Raw genomic sequence first — 15,402 nt, forward strand, 5'->3', positions numbered from 1 at the left:
CTACGAGAGAGAGAGAACATGACAAAACTGAATTTTTAAATTAGGTTTAAGCAAGAATTACAAAAGCAGGTTTTTCTCTCTTGGCCAGAAGCTGGAAGGAACTTTTCCTGTAAAGAGCCAGGTATTTTAGGCTTGTGGGCCATGTATTTTATGCTGCAACTACTGAACTCTGCAAGCAAATTTAGCAAAGTAATTCTGAGAGTTTTCAGATAATCTTTTAAACCAATAAAGGGGGGGAAAAAAGTCACATTCTCAAAGCTTCAAATACAATTTTTATTGAAATTATTCTAACATACTAGACAATAGTATTAACATATAACACCATCATTACTTCTACTACTAATAGCTAACACTTATATAGGACTCACACTATTAATACAAAACTGGCAAAAAGGTAGCATTTTTAGCAAATAAAGCACATCTGCTATATTTTCATTACAATTCTTAAAACAACTATTTATTCCAATTAAGATATATACAATATGATGAACTGGAGTTTTAATGTTTTAAGAGAAAGAACTAAGCAGGAAGCGAAGGAGAGGGAATAACAATAGTATTAATTGGAAAAGGGAGACATGGTGAAATACATGAAATACATGTACAAAGATACATCTCTTTGTAACGGATCATTCCAAGAGCTGTTTTCCAGCACAAACATATACTATTGTTATCCATAATGTGACAATGAAGATGGGCAGAATTAGCCAAAAACAAAACAAGAAGAATCAAAGAATGAGAACGGTCAGTCCTAAAATAAGATTACCGGGACTGTATTATTAAGATGGTTTATTTGGGCTTGAAAAGCGGCCATCATTACTACACTGTGAAATGAAAAACAACTGTACCCATGTGTCTATCCACTGACAGAAACACGATACAGTTTCCATAGAAACAACATACTCCTCATCTAAAGTCCCAGTTTGTTCAAAGAACAGTCAGTAAAAAGTCAATAATATTCATTTTAACAGCAAATTTACTGGTAATAAAGTGAATTATAACAGAAATCTGTCAACATAGTTTACTAGAGAAGATGAGACAAATATAAATGAAATAAAAAGAGATACTATTGTTTTTTTCTTTTTTCAGAGAATATTAGTCACTAAAACAAGGAGAGCAAGGGAACAGCGAATGATTCAGGTGAGCAGTTTCTGGAGGCAACTGCTATTCATGGAATCAAGTATTCCTAAACTTTGTCTCTTCTTACCTAGTAAAATGAACATATATCTCCAGAAACGACAGTAGGGATTGACATACAAATACTGAAAACAGAACTTCCAGATTAGGGAAGACATATTTCAACACAAATTACCTCGGAACTCCTCCAAGCCATGAAATTAAAAGACGCTTACTCCTTGGAAGGAAAGTTGTGACCAACCTAGATAGCATATTGAAAAGCAGAGACATTACTTTGCCAACAAAGGTCTGTCCAGTCAAGGCTATGGTTTTTCCTGTGGTCATGTATGGATGTGAGAGTTGGACTGTGAAGAAGGCTGAGCTCCCAAGAATTGATGCTTTTGAACTGTGGTGTTGGAGAAGACTCTTGAGAGTCCCTTGGACTGCAAGGAGATCCAACCAGTCCATTCTGAAGATCAGCCCTAGGATTTCTTTGGAAGGAATGATGCTAAAGCTGAAACTCCAGTACTTTGTCCACCTCACGCGAAGAGTTGACTCAATGGAAAAGACTCCGATGCTGGAGGGATTGGGGGCAGGAGGAGAAGGGGACGACAGAGGATGAAATGGCTGGATGGCATCACTGACTCGATGGACGTGAGTCTCAGTGAACTCCGGGAGTTGGTGATGGACAGGGAGGCCTGGCGTGCTGCGATTCATGGGGTCACAAAGAGTCGGACACGACTGAGCGACTGAACTGAACTGAACTGAAGAGCAATGGTACTAGAGATCTTGCTGATTGTGAAGATATTTTTTTTCCCAGTCATTTAAAAAATTTTTATCGAGTTATAATTTACATACCATAAAATTCCCTGGTGGTTCAGATGGTAAAGAATCTGCCTGCAATGCAGGAGACCTGAGTTTGATCCCTGGGTTGGGAAGATCCCCTGGAGAAGGAAATGGCAACCCACTCCAGTATTCTTGCCTGGAGAATTCCATGGACAGAGTAGCCTGAAAGGCTGCAATCCATGGGGTTGCAAAGAGTCTGACACGACTGAGCAACTTACACACACACACACACATCATAAAATTCACTTGCTTTACTTCTATAATTCAATGATTTGGGGTATATGTTCAGAGTTACATAACTATCATCATAGGTATAGTTTTATGAATTAGGAAAATCACTGAAAAATTAGGTTTTGTGATCTCAACCCTTACAGTAACTAACTCTTTGAATTTCTTTTCCTTTTCTCCCCCCAAGTAATTATTTCCAGGGTACAGTACAGTGCTGACACTACTTTATACTTACTGGATTGAATCGAAAGCATTTAGAGTTTCTTTTTGAAGAAGTAACTTTACATATACACCAACAGTGTTGAAAATAAGGCAGCTTCTGAGAATTAAAATGGTAAAATCCATACTTAATAAATTAGCTGGTTATGGGAGCAATCCATAAAACTGTCTGTGAATGTGTAACTGAGAAGTTTGGAAACACTCTAAACCCCTAATTAAGATGAGGATGTAATTCAGGAGGCAAAATGAAGTGGCTATCATTTGGTCAGTAAACTCGAATCAATTGCCTAGTACACTGTTCAAAGAAAGTTTGCTACAGAAAGAGAACTGCCAGTCTTTACGCAGCGCTATTCCGGCAAGAGATCTAGAGGGTATGATTTTTCCTGTATTTGAATAGGCACACTTGGTCGTGGGACAGGAATCCTTTATCAGGTTTCACCAGGATCTGAATGAACTCTCTCTCAAAATGATCCACCTCATTTTGTTTTGATTCCTCACTTACTTATGAAACTTCCTGACTTGCTTTCTAGAGCTGACGAAGTGTTTTCTTGGCATGTACAATCTGATCATCCCCGTTACCAAAAATCAATCTGCTTCACCCTCTGCCACCAACAAATGAACAAATGGTTTGGTTTACTTGCTTTCTTGTTTTTTACTCTTCTGGACTAAAGCATGCCAGAAAACTCTGGGACACTGATAGTATAAGATCACACTCTTAATGTAATAATCTCCAAGCTAGTATCATCCTGGGAGACCTTGATAAACAGCCATCCATGACCTTGGTCATAGACCTCAGAACCTATAATTTGGTTACTCAAATACAACAGGCCAATAAAGAAACAAGAATGTTCTATTCACTCTATTAAATTCTACTTTGTATTTCTCTAAACTGAACAAAATCAGAAATGACTGCATTAAATTGGACAGAAAGAAAAGAAAGGGAAGTCGCTCAGTCGTGTCCGACTCTTTGTGACCCCATGGACTGTAGCCTACCAGGGTCCTCTGTCCATGGGATTTTCCAGGCAAGACTACTGGAGTGGGTTGCCATTTCCTTCTCCAAGGGATCTTCCCAACCCAGGAATCCAACCCGGGTCTCCTGCGTTGCGGGCAGATGCTTTACCATCTGAGCCACCAAACTGGATGAAAACAAATCAAATTAAATTTGTGGCTTTCTTATTTTCTGGAATTAAAATACCTGAAATTAAAAGCACCTATGTTTAAATCACTGCAGTTATTACTGATTTAACATTAATCAACAGAAAATCAACCTGTATAATCATAAATGGATGGATAAAGTTAGAAAGAAACTGTGTTCAGTAAATAACTATTGAGTACATCTGTTGAAACAGTGTCCCTTTTGGTCAGCTTCTCATTTTAAAAATTATCAGGGTCTTCTCGCTCTCTTTTTTGGTCACGCCTTGGCATTTGGGATCTTAATTTCCCAATCAGGGATGAATCCAGTGCCCCCTGCAGTGGAAGCTGGAGTCCTAACCACTGGACTGCCAGGGAATTCCCAGGGTCTTCTCTTTCTAAATTACAAGCCCAGTTTAAAAATATGTCAGTGAAGGCATTTGAGTCAGTTTTAATGAGGTGGATGAACCTAGAACCTATTATACAGAGTTAAGTAACTAAGAAAGAGAAAAACAAATATTGTATATTAACACACATATATGGAATCTAAAAGGACGGTACTGATAAATCTGTTTGCAGAGCAGCTATGGAGACGCAGACATAGAGAACAAACTTATGGACAAGGGTGAGGAGATGAGGGAGAGGGTGAAATAAATGGAGATAGTAGCATGGATGAATATATACTAACATATGTAAATTGAGAGCCAATGGGAATTTACTATAAGACCCAGGGAACTCAAACCAGGACTCTGTAATAACCTAGAGGGGTGGGACTGGGTAGAAGGGAGATTCAAGAGGGAGGAGACAAGTATACACCTATGGTTAATTCATGTCGATGTATGACAGAAATCAAACCAATATTATAAACCAATCATCACCCAACTAAAAATAGATAAGTATTTAAAAAATAAAAAGGCAATAGATAAAATATGTCAATGAAGGATGATTTAAAGGACAGACAAAAAAGTACACACACACATACACAAAATTTTGTCAACTATCACAGAAATTTTTAAGGACTACCAAAGATCCTCCATGGATCTGCTGAAGAGCAAATTAAATTTGTATTTTGGAATTACTGAGAAACATTTACTAAAATATATTCAATCAACTTACAGAACTAAAAACATGACTTCTAAACAATCTTTTTTTTTTTAATTTCAAAGGCACCTAGATTTCTCCACCTAGTTTTAATAATGTTTTATAGTATCTTTATAAACTGCCTTACATCCCTGAGGAGACGGACTGTTACAAATAAATACATCAACTGAAGAAAATCATCCTTACACTTAGGATGCAGATCTGTTTTAGCATATTTATTGACTGCAGATTTGTTGTTTTAACTTGAATTCATCACTAATAATTTAAGGTCCCAGCATTTCATATAAAAATCCAGATTTCAGATAGATGTCTCTATAGGAAAAAATGTAGGAAGTCCTAATCTCCCTAGACCAGTACACTAGCAGATCAGTCCAGAGCAGCAACTGTGGTCTTCAGCGGCCACAGTAGTTCTCACAAGTTCATTGGGCTCATTCATATTACTTGAGAGGCCTGCTAATGAGTTCAAAAAAGGAAGGAACTTCAAGATTCTGCATACACACAGGCAGGCGCGCGTGTTTTTTCTCGTTCTTTGAAAAGGGATGGAGAAGTAACAGGCACAATTCATTCTGCAACCTTCAATGCACCTTTCCGATGCGTTGGGCCTAGTAATAGGCGGTGAAAAAAAGAAACAGAGATCTGGGTCCCAGGTGGTACCACCACCGATTGGTCAGAGCAGGAATCGCCGCCACTAACACAAGCAATGTTGAATGTAGTTATTAAATATATACAAAGCTCTGTGCTGAACCGAAGGTAGAACGGTACTTGATGTAGAATCTGAGGAATCTAAGCTCGGTTCCCCTATATTACACACTCCTCTAGGCAGCGCACAGGTTCACAGGAGACGGGGCGGAAACACAAAATGATGGCTTGCCTCCGCACAGAATCACAGACAACGCCGAGTCCCGAACTGGGCGCAGTCTCCTAAGACGCCCCCGTTTCCGGAGCAACCGCCCGGTCCCTCCCCCTTTGACTCCGCCCCCGGGGGCGTCTTTCCCGCCCAAGGCCGTTAACACCGCAGAGCATGGTGGGATAAAGCTATAGGCTAGGTTTCATAAAATCCTTCCAAAGCGCCTTTGCTTTAAGAGACTTATTCCTGGGAAAATTGATTATTCTTTAGGACTCGACAAGATTAATAACCCTCTTTTACAAGTGCTCTGCCCTAAATCTTTACCACACGGCTGGTCAGTCCCTTTGCAAAGCTCTCGGCACAACGGGAACGCGGGAACTTTTTTCCCTTCGCGCGGAGGGTGACGTCGCGCGTGTGCCAGCGTCCCTTTCGCAGCACACCCGTTACGCTCTTGCGCGTGCGCAGTGAGATCGAATAGCTGCTTCCTCCCGCTTCTCTTCCTCCCTCCCCCCCATATCCGTGCGCCGAGCTGATAAAGGCGCCATTTTGGAGGGGCCGCGGGAGACGTGGTGTCGCGGCGGGCTCGCTCTGCCGTTCGCTAGGCTTGGTGGGAAGGCCTGTTCTCGAGTCCGCGCTTTTCGTCGCCGCCATGTCGGGAGGTGGTGTGATTCGTGGCCCGGCAGGGAACAACGACTGCCGCATCTACGTAGGGAACTTACCTCCAGACATCCGAACCAAGGACATTGAGGACGTGTTCTACAAATACGGTGCTATCCGCGACATCGACCTGAAGAATCGCCGCGGAGGACCGCCCTTCGCCTTCGTTGAGTTCGAGGACCCGCGGTGAGGCGGCCAGGGACTTGCGGCCTTGAGGATATAGGTTGGAGTAGTTGGGGAATGCTCCAAGGCCTTAGAGAGAATGGGGACGTGGGCTCTGAGGTTGGGAGCAAGACGAATCGCCCGTGCACGAGTGAAGCGAGGAGCCGAGGCGGTGAGGCTTCTCTGGTGACTGGGTCCCCCGGGCGTCTCCAGAGCCGGCTCGCGGGCTCGGAGCGGGAAACTGAGGCGCTGAGGGCTGCTGTAGTGGTCGGGAGCCTGGTGTACTTCTGGGTGGGGGAGGGGCCGTTGCTATTATGCAGCGCATGTGGGCTCTTCCACCCCCGGTGCGCATGTGCGGGGCTCTGTGAGCTCCCCGACGGAGTTAGCCACCCCTCCCGGTCCTTTTTCTTACCCTTCGGCTTTCTGTAATCACGCAGGGATGCGGAAGACGCGGTGTACGGTCGCGACGGCTATGATTACGATGGATATCGTCTGCGGGTGGAGTTTCCTCGAAGCGGCCGTGGTACAGGCCGAGGCGGCGGCGGGGGTGGAGGTGGCGGGGCTCCCCGGGGCCGCTATGGCCCCCCATCCAGGCGTTCTGAAAACAGAGTGGTTGTCTCTGGTGAGTTGACCGTTCCGTGCGGGTTGATGTCACTTTTGGACAGATACCACACTTTAAACTTTCCTTGCATGACCAGTTTGACAAATGCTAGTTTTCATGCTAGGTCTTAAATTATTTTAGTCGCATGGATGAATTCAGTAACCAGGAATTACTGTATTTGAGATTTGGCGAATTAGATTGCAATGCCTAGAATATGAAGAAAGTTACTTTCCAAATAATTTGCGGCTTTTAATTCTAGAATTTTGAATCTTTAACCTAGGATGTTAAAACTAATCATTAATTTTAAAGTAGTCTTGGTTCTAATGTAAATTTTAACTTTTATGTGAAATACTAGAATAATTGTTGAAAAAAATCTTTTTCAGGACTGCCTCCAAGTGGAAGCTGGCAGGATTTAAAGGATCACATGCGTGAAGCAGGTGATGTATGTTATGCTGATGTTTACCGAGATGGCACTGGTGTCGTGGAGTTTGTACGGAAAGAAGATATGACCTATGCAGTTCGAAAACTGGATAACACTAAGTTTAGATCTCATGAGGTAGGTTATACACTTATTCTTTTTATTGGCCAGAATTGGATACAGTGGTCTTAACTGTGGAATTTGAAGGTAAGATTCGGGCAAGGGTGTCCAAGTAAACCCAGTAAAGTGCCTCTGGTTTAAATACGTTGTATTCATTCAGCATGCCTGAAGACAGGTGAAAGCTTAGATCTTTCAATCGAAAGTTCTGTCTATTCAATAGGGAGAAACTGCCTACATCCGGGTTAAAGTTGATGGGCCCAGAAGTCCAAGTTATGGAAGATCTCGATCTCGAAGCCGTAGTCGTAGCAGAAGCCGTAGCAGAAGCAACAGCAGGAGTCGAAGTTATTCCCCAAGGAGAAGCAGAGGATCACCACGCTATTCTCCCCGTCATAGCAGATCTCGCTCTCGTACATAAGATGATTGGTGACACTTTTTTGTAGAACCCATGTTGTATACAGTTTTCCTTTATTCAGTACAATCTTTTCATTTTTTAATTCCAACTGTTTTGTTCAGAATGGGCTAAAGTGTTGAATTGCATTCTTGTGTAATACCCCTTGCTCCTAACATCTACATTCCCCTCATGTCGATAAATTGTATTTTAAGTGATGTCATAGCCAGGATTGTTTAAATTTAGTTAACTCTCCATGCTCTTCAGACTGTGATATTGTGTAAATGTCTATTCTGCTCTGGTTTGTGTGAACTGGGATGTTGGGGGTGTTTGTGGTTATCTTACCTGGGGAAGTTCTTATGTTTATCTTGCTTTTCATGTGTCTTTCTGTAGACATATCTGAAGAGATGGATTAAGAATGCTTTGGATTAAGGATTGTGGAGCACATTTCAATCATTTTAGGATTGTCAAAAGGAGGATTGAGGAGGATCAGATCAATAATGGAGGCAATGGTATGACTCCAAGTGCTATTGTCACAGATGAAATTGGCAGTATTGACCTTATACTAAAAGGCAAGGGTTTAAATTGATTATGTATACATCTACCATAAAACACTTGTAAGCATCTTATGCAGTTACCTTTAGCTACAATTGCTTTGCTCTTTAAACCTTGGCAATTGTGGCAAAATTACATTGCCCATTTTGTAACTATTTTGCTCCCTTCCCTTTTTTGTTTTAATAGGGACTAATGTGGGAAGAACTGGCTAATTTGTCATAATGCTTAGTTACAACTGTTAATGTGTGACCTGCTGTTGGTGTACATGTGGGTACAGGGTGTCTTTAATTCCAACCAGATAGAGTATAATATCAATACTGCTAAATCTGCATGTCCTCTGTGTGACTGATATAGCGTTGCTACTTCATTTTTTAAAGACAAAATGAAAGCAAAATATAGAATTCCAGCATATTGGTGTAGATAATCTAGTTGGGAATAATTTTAAGTCTCACCTTCCCCTTTAAACTAGTATTTGTAATTGACTCATGTTTAAAATACTTTTAATTTACAAATTAAATTACAAATGGGAGCGTTAGATTTAGTTTAGACTTAGGGGGGTAGCAGTACCAGTAAACTTTTCAACTACTTAACTTTTTGCAACCACAAAACCTGTAATACGCTGTACAGTAACAAGTGTTGGCATTATCAGTTGAACTGTAAATATAAAATGCTTCTTCCAATTAGTCTCTATGATGATTAAGTTTCTAAAATTTATCAGAACACCATTCAGAAACTTGTTTTGGGGAATTTGATAGTTATTGATGTACATCTGTTAAACTGATGACAGACATAACTCATCATTCCCCAGAAACCTTTTTTGATTACAGTATCTAACATTTTGCCTCCTCTTTTTTGGTTTTGCTGGTTATAAAGGTTTGGATTGGAGAGGGCTCACTGGATCCCAATCCTTGGAGCTGGATCATTGGATTCAAATCATAATGTGGATAGGATAGGGAGGATGAATTACAAGGATTCATGGAGCGGGATCAGATTACCAGGAACATAGGAGTGGATTCCTGCCCCAACCAAACCGCATACGTGTGGATTTTTTTTTTTTTTTTATTCAACTTAATTGGCTATTCCAAAGATTTTTTTTTTCCTATTTTTGACGATTGGAGCCCTTAAGATGCACGATGGAATTGTGTTTTGCATTTTTGGTAAAAGGAGCAAAGCGAGGACCTGGAGATATACGCTGGAGCAATCTCCTTGGAAGGATTCAGCACGAGTAGATGGTAAACATTTAAAGGGGAAAGGGGGGGTTTGTTTAAAATAGTAAATCAGTAAGTCACTTCTAAATTTAAAGAAAACAAAATTGGAGTTGAAGAATAAGTAGGTTTCCAATTGGCTGTTGCCGTTTTTCTTTGAAAAAAATAAACATTTTTTAAAAAACTATGCATGGTTGTCCTTTTTCCTCTTGTAAGATTTTTTTACTGGGTGACTAGTCTCAGTTAATACTTAAAACTGATAAGATTCTGATTTTTGTGTTTGTGTTAGTAAATTAAAGGTTCTTGAAAGGAATTTGCTAATAAATGGTATTAGTTATCTCTTATTGTTCATTGTAAAAGTCTTCGGGGAAGATAAAAAGTGAGAATAAGATAGTTGTGTATGTAATGTGGTAAATGAAGGGTGATTTAGTTTCTGGAGGATAAGCTTCAAAGCTTTGGTTAAAAATGACTAAGTTTATGGATACTGCTTATTTTTGGTAATTAGCATAGAGTTTTGTGTAAAATCAGGTAATGACTAGCGAATGTTGGTATTATTAGCATTTGAGTTTCTCAATGAAAATAATTCATCTCAAAAATTGGTAAGTATTAAAATTCAGCACAGATTATAATTAACATAAATTACATTTACTGTTTGAAATGTGAATAGCCCACTGGAAGATTTAACTGTTTATTTGAGTGAATCATTGCTAATAAAAAGCTGGGCATTCTTTAGAATTTTGCCTTGGAACTCTTCTTAACCATAAAGTTACTATCCAAAACATACCAAAGCAGTGATGACATCTTGTCACCTACTAGTTTTTGTATCTTTACTTGGGAGCCCCTTGGTGCTAAATTTTCATTTAGAGTTGGGGGAAGGAGGGAGTTTTTACTTAGTATTCCTGATCTTTTTTCTTCTGATGTCCTAATAGCTAGTCACAATCATCAGACCACTTTTTGTGCACCTAGAAGATAGCTAAATCATAAGATTTCCCTGGAGTGTTAATTATAATTGGAAGCAGAATTTAAGACTGCTATTCAGGTGATGTGATTTAAAACCTAGGAGACACTAGAAATCTTGGTAGTGGAGACAACCTAAAGATTTGCATAAGGTCACCCAGCTAATACATTTAAATGAACCTTGTGGAATGTCTGGAGGAAGAGAAGGGATAGTAAAGTCAAGATTAGGATTCCATTTTTTAGAGCACTTTGTATAGATCCATTAAGGGAGTAACTAGTTTTAATGTAGGAATTCAAAATACAGTGTTCAAGAGTAGACAATATGTAAAACTAGGTTGTTTCATCTGAGTTGGCCAAAAAGTTCAAGTTTTTTTGTAAGACATTAAAAGAGTAAATGATTTTGTAAAGAGCTAGACTTTAGCAGGCCCTGAGTTCATTTGTTTTCATTATTTTGTAAACAGGACCAAGATGAAAATTGCCCTCACTCAAAAGTTGAGTGCATTTAAGCTAAGTTGAAAGATGAGCTCTACTTTAGGAGTTTTAGTAGTCCCAACCAGATTGAAGTGAGATGGAGAATACTACTTCCCTGGTATGTAGGCTGTTTAAGATTAGAGAGGATTTAACCTGTGTATGAAAGACGGGCCAGGTTTTCCAGTTCAGTAAGAGTAGACTAGACAGCTAAATGTAAGAGTCTTAGGAAATGGACTTTAAATCTCCACCTATATTAGCAACTCTTAGAAGAAAGTCATACTTCTGGGATTAAAAAAGCAGTCTTGGATTTTGCTCTTTTCTTCGTATTTATGTCCCCTTAGATGTTGTAGGGAGCTTATAATTTATTTTCTAATCAAGGAGAAGTTTAAGTCTCTAAGAATTATTTCTCATAACATCAGATTGAGTAACCCACCTTGCTGTTCAGCCTACATCCTGGAAACAGAAGGTAAGAAACCCATTTTCTGATTCCTAATTGTTTGGGATCTGAATTTTATTTTTAAAATTTAGTAATTTTTTTAAAATGCTGTTTGGAATGTGAACAGATTTCCTTCATTTAAAATGTTTTTTTCCCCTATAAGTTTTATAGTTTGGAATGTTAATGTATCTACTCACTGTAGTGCTTTAACTTGAATATAATTCTAGATTTTAACTTTATCAGTTTTGTCTTTGAAATATATCTTGCTTGTTAAGGGCCTTTTTTTTTTTTCAAGTTTCTGTGAAGAATTATTTGTGTGCTTTTTTGCTTACTTTGTACATGACGTTGTAATGAAATCACAAGTTACATGTCTGTATTTACCATAAAAATAGTATTAAAAAGAAAAACTATTAGACTGAAGTTCTCTTATAACCATTCTTTGGTTTAACCTATTTCTATCACGGTATGAAGAATGCAAAGACAGAAAACAGGTTCACAATCTTTTATCCCAGAACTCCAGAATATTTTGATGTTAAGCAAATTGAATGTCAAATATGACCAAAATCAGTGCATTTGTTTTGTACTTGGTGTGACCAAGAAATACTAATGTCAGTTGCCACAGGTTGTGCTGAGTGTTAATGTGGTAAAGGGTCTATATATGAAACCTGTATAAAATGCAAAACGCTCTGAATTTCAAATACATCTGCCCCAGAGAGTTTGGATAAAGGGTTGTAGAACTGTTACAGAATACACGGAGCGAAGGCTTCTGTGTAGTTTGGGCGTGTGAGTGAAAACAAACCCAGTTACTCTGATTTCTTTATTAAGCTGTTAGTCCCACATCTCTTTAGGCTGAAGCAGCCACCAGAAAAGGTATGACACATTTTTTTATATTCTGTTGCTATAGTGGACTTGTAATTTTCTCCATTGAAGGAAATAAGTACTCTACCATTCCATTGTATACAGTGGAATACTCTATTTGGGGGTAATTTTTCCCAGTACCTACTTTTTTTTAATAAGAATCTGATCCTATAGGAAAGGGTGGGATTGGCATGAAGTAAAGGGAGATTATAAGGAAAGGTGTTCATTTTGTCTCCTGATTGTTGAATAAATAGTAATCCTGGCAAAAACTTTTGCTTAAAATGTAGATTCGAGAACTTACAGTATACTTGAGCTTATCCATGTAATTATACTTGAGATTGGGGTGGGGGGTGCTTCTTCTAACTTTGAAGGCTATACCTGACAACATTTTAATGTGATTTGTAGGGATGAAAGGAGAGAAAGATCTTTTTCTTATACAAAAGTTCTTGGTGCTTCTTAGAAGAAAATCTCAAACATTTTGAAATAGGTGACTCACTGGCAAGAGAGAAAACATAAGGCGATTGCCATTTATGTAGGTATGCAAAACAGAAGAGACAGTTGAGTAGATCCTGGGTGTTTCATCTTCATTTCTTAAAAAGCTTAAAATGTTTTAACTTTTTATAATTGCTGATAGAATTATCAGTGTAAAGATAGTAGTTACTAAGAGCTATAGAATGCTTTACTCCTACTCACCGAATATACTTTGAGCAGACAATTTTAAAGGTATGCCAGATGTCTAATGAGTTGTCTGGAGGGATGTTATTTTGTTTACCAGGGTCTATTCCACTCCCCATATTTGAGTAAATGTTAGGAAAAAATCACATAGCCACTAGAGGGTGCTATGATGCAAAATTAACCAGGAAATACCCTAGGGCAAAGAATGGTAACAGCAAGGTGGAAACTTAATCCTCGATCAGCTCCAAAGTTAGAATTTTTTTGGTCTTAAGTTTTTTTTCCTGTAACTCTACCTTTGCCTCTCCATCTGTTGGTCAAAATCCTTTGCCTTTTCCTTTAGGTTTTGAATAATACTTAATGAGTACCAAGCTTGTATAAGGGCTTCCCTGGTGGCTCAGAGGTTAAAGCATCTGCCTGCAATGTGGGAGACCTGGGTTCAGTCCCTGGATAGGGAAGATCCCCTGGAGGAAATGGCAACCCACTCCAGTATTCTTACCTGGAGAATCCCATCCACCGGGTCGCAAAGAGTCAGACACGACTGAGCGACTTCACTTTCAAGCTTGTATAAATCACAAAACTGTCTAGCTTCTGGGACTTAGGACAAAATGCTGAAGATGTGAAGCTGCTTGTTTTTCTACCTGCCTGGTACATCTCCAAGTATGTAATAGTAAGGCCAGAAGTGTAGGAATCAGGTACAGGAGTGCCACCCATTCCCCCTCCTCCCCCCTCTAGCCATGAAATTGGTCATGTGATATACAAAATGAGTATCCTTTGAGAAACCTTTGTTTATATGGTGTGAAACACTTTCTGGAGTGATAAGTCTTATTTCTTGACATTACTGAGACTTTGAGTGATTGTTAGTGTCTTACAACCCTGTCTGTTCATCAGGTTGGCTACTTAGAAGTTTTCTGTTCTGCAGAACAGGCAGAGTATGCTGTGATCAAAATGTCAGTACAGACTTTTAGGAACTAACACTTCAGCATTTGTCATTCCCATCTCCCTTCAACTTTACATTACAAAAATGTAAAGGACACAAGCTTTTTTGTCTCTAAAAATAAGTTTTTAGGCCCACTTGTGATACCATTTAGTCAATATGGGAGCACTTGGCTTCAGACACAAATGTTAGAAACTGCTTTGAAGAATAAGACACTAAAAGGATAAATGTATTCTAGAAGAGAATCACATTTACACAGAGATTACCTTGCCTGCCAATCTCACATTTTATGTAGCAAGTTTAGGCTACCAAAGGTAGTTGCTAACTAGTGAGATAGCCTTGCTGCAAATTGGATTGAGTACTGAAAGTGCACTAAATTATCCTTCATTTCAAAAAATGTTAGCTCTGATATCTTAATTTAACTTGGGAAGAGACTAAATCCTAAATTGCTCAACTGAAAATTTGGAATTCCCTTTGTGAAAGAAAAAGGCTAAACTTGAAGGTGGTTTTAAGTTCCAGATGGCATGACAGAATTGTACCCTGAAGTGCTGGGTATTAGGAGAGCCTTTGTAAGTTTGAGATAAGCTTTCAAGTTGTGTTTATTAAGGTTTAATCCTTATGAATGGACTACTACATCAGTTGACAAAACATAACCTACAGCCTTTAACTAGGACTTGGAATCTTGGGCTGAATCTAAAGCTGTTGATAACCTCGTCCCAGTATCAAAAGTCATCTCTCTGAAAACAACACCCACCATACTGTGTTGGCACAGACTTTGTGTATCTCTCTTATGGCATATGTCATGTTCTATCCATTTATCTGCCTCATCCGGATTCGTGAGTTTATTTTCTAAGGAACCAAGACAGTCCGTCACCTGATAGTCACTGAAAAAGCACTACTCCTCCTTCCTCACTATTCTGCATAGCACTTTTCTACCGTATCTTAAAACTAGCCAGCGTGCCTTTAGTCAGTGAGTTGTTTGTTGTCTCTTTTCTAACAGGTCATAACCTGTTTTCCCCTTTCTTCCCAGGTACATAGCACAATGCTGTGCACTGCTTAGACACTCGAAAGATAATTACTCAATTCAGTTGCCTAGAAAGAGAAACATAGAAATTTGAATTATTTTACTTCCCTTTCTGAGTGTCTTGAGTAAGTAACCAGTAAATAGACTCAGGTTCTTCTATTTGCAAGTTGGAAATCAGTCCTCCAGTTGATACTTACAGAAGAAGCTAAGTAACATTAAGACATTTTCCATCTTTTTATCTCCTGATATTTCTAACAATTTTTGGAGAATTTTGCTTCTTAAATTGAATTACAAAGTAAGTGACATCCACAATGTTAAGGGGCTTCCCCGGTGGCTCAGCAGTAAAGAATCCACCTGTAATGCAGGAGATGCAGGTTCAATCTGAGTCAGGAAGATCCTCTGGAGGAGGGCATGGCAACCCACTCCAGTACTCTTTCCTGGAGAATCCCATGGACT

General features: G+C 39.3%; 1 protein-coding gene across 1 annotated transcript; it reads left to right on the forward strand.

Annotated features, from left to right (window-relative positions):
- The first annotated feature begins 6,014 nt into the window (after window positions 1–6,014).
- SRSF1 (serine and arginine rich splicing factor 1) lies at window positions 6,015–9,778 on the forward strand. Its single transcript, XM_005911403.2, has 4 exons — window positions 6,015–6,328; window positions 6,742–6,926; window positions 7,289–7,461; window positions 7,664–9,778. Exons 1-4 carry the CDS (start codon window positions 6,135–6,137, stop codon window positions 7,856–7,858), a joined length of 747 nt encoding a protein of 248 aa, XP_005911465.1. The 5' UTR covers window positions 6,015–6,134; the 3' UTR covers window positions 7,859–9,778.
- The last annotated feature ends 5,624 nt before the right edge of the window (window positions 9,779–15,402 follow it).

Source organism: Bos mutus, chromosome 19 (assembly GCF_027580195.1).
Source record: "Bos mutus isolate GX-2022 chromosome 19, NWIPB_WYAK_1.1, whole genome shotgun sequence".
NCBI classification, from domain to species: domain Eukaryota; kingdom Metazoa; phylum Chordata; class Mammalia; order Artiodactyla; family Bovidae; genus Bos; species Bos mutus.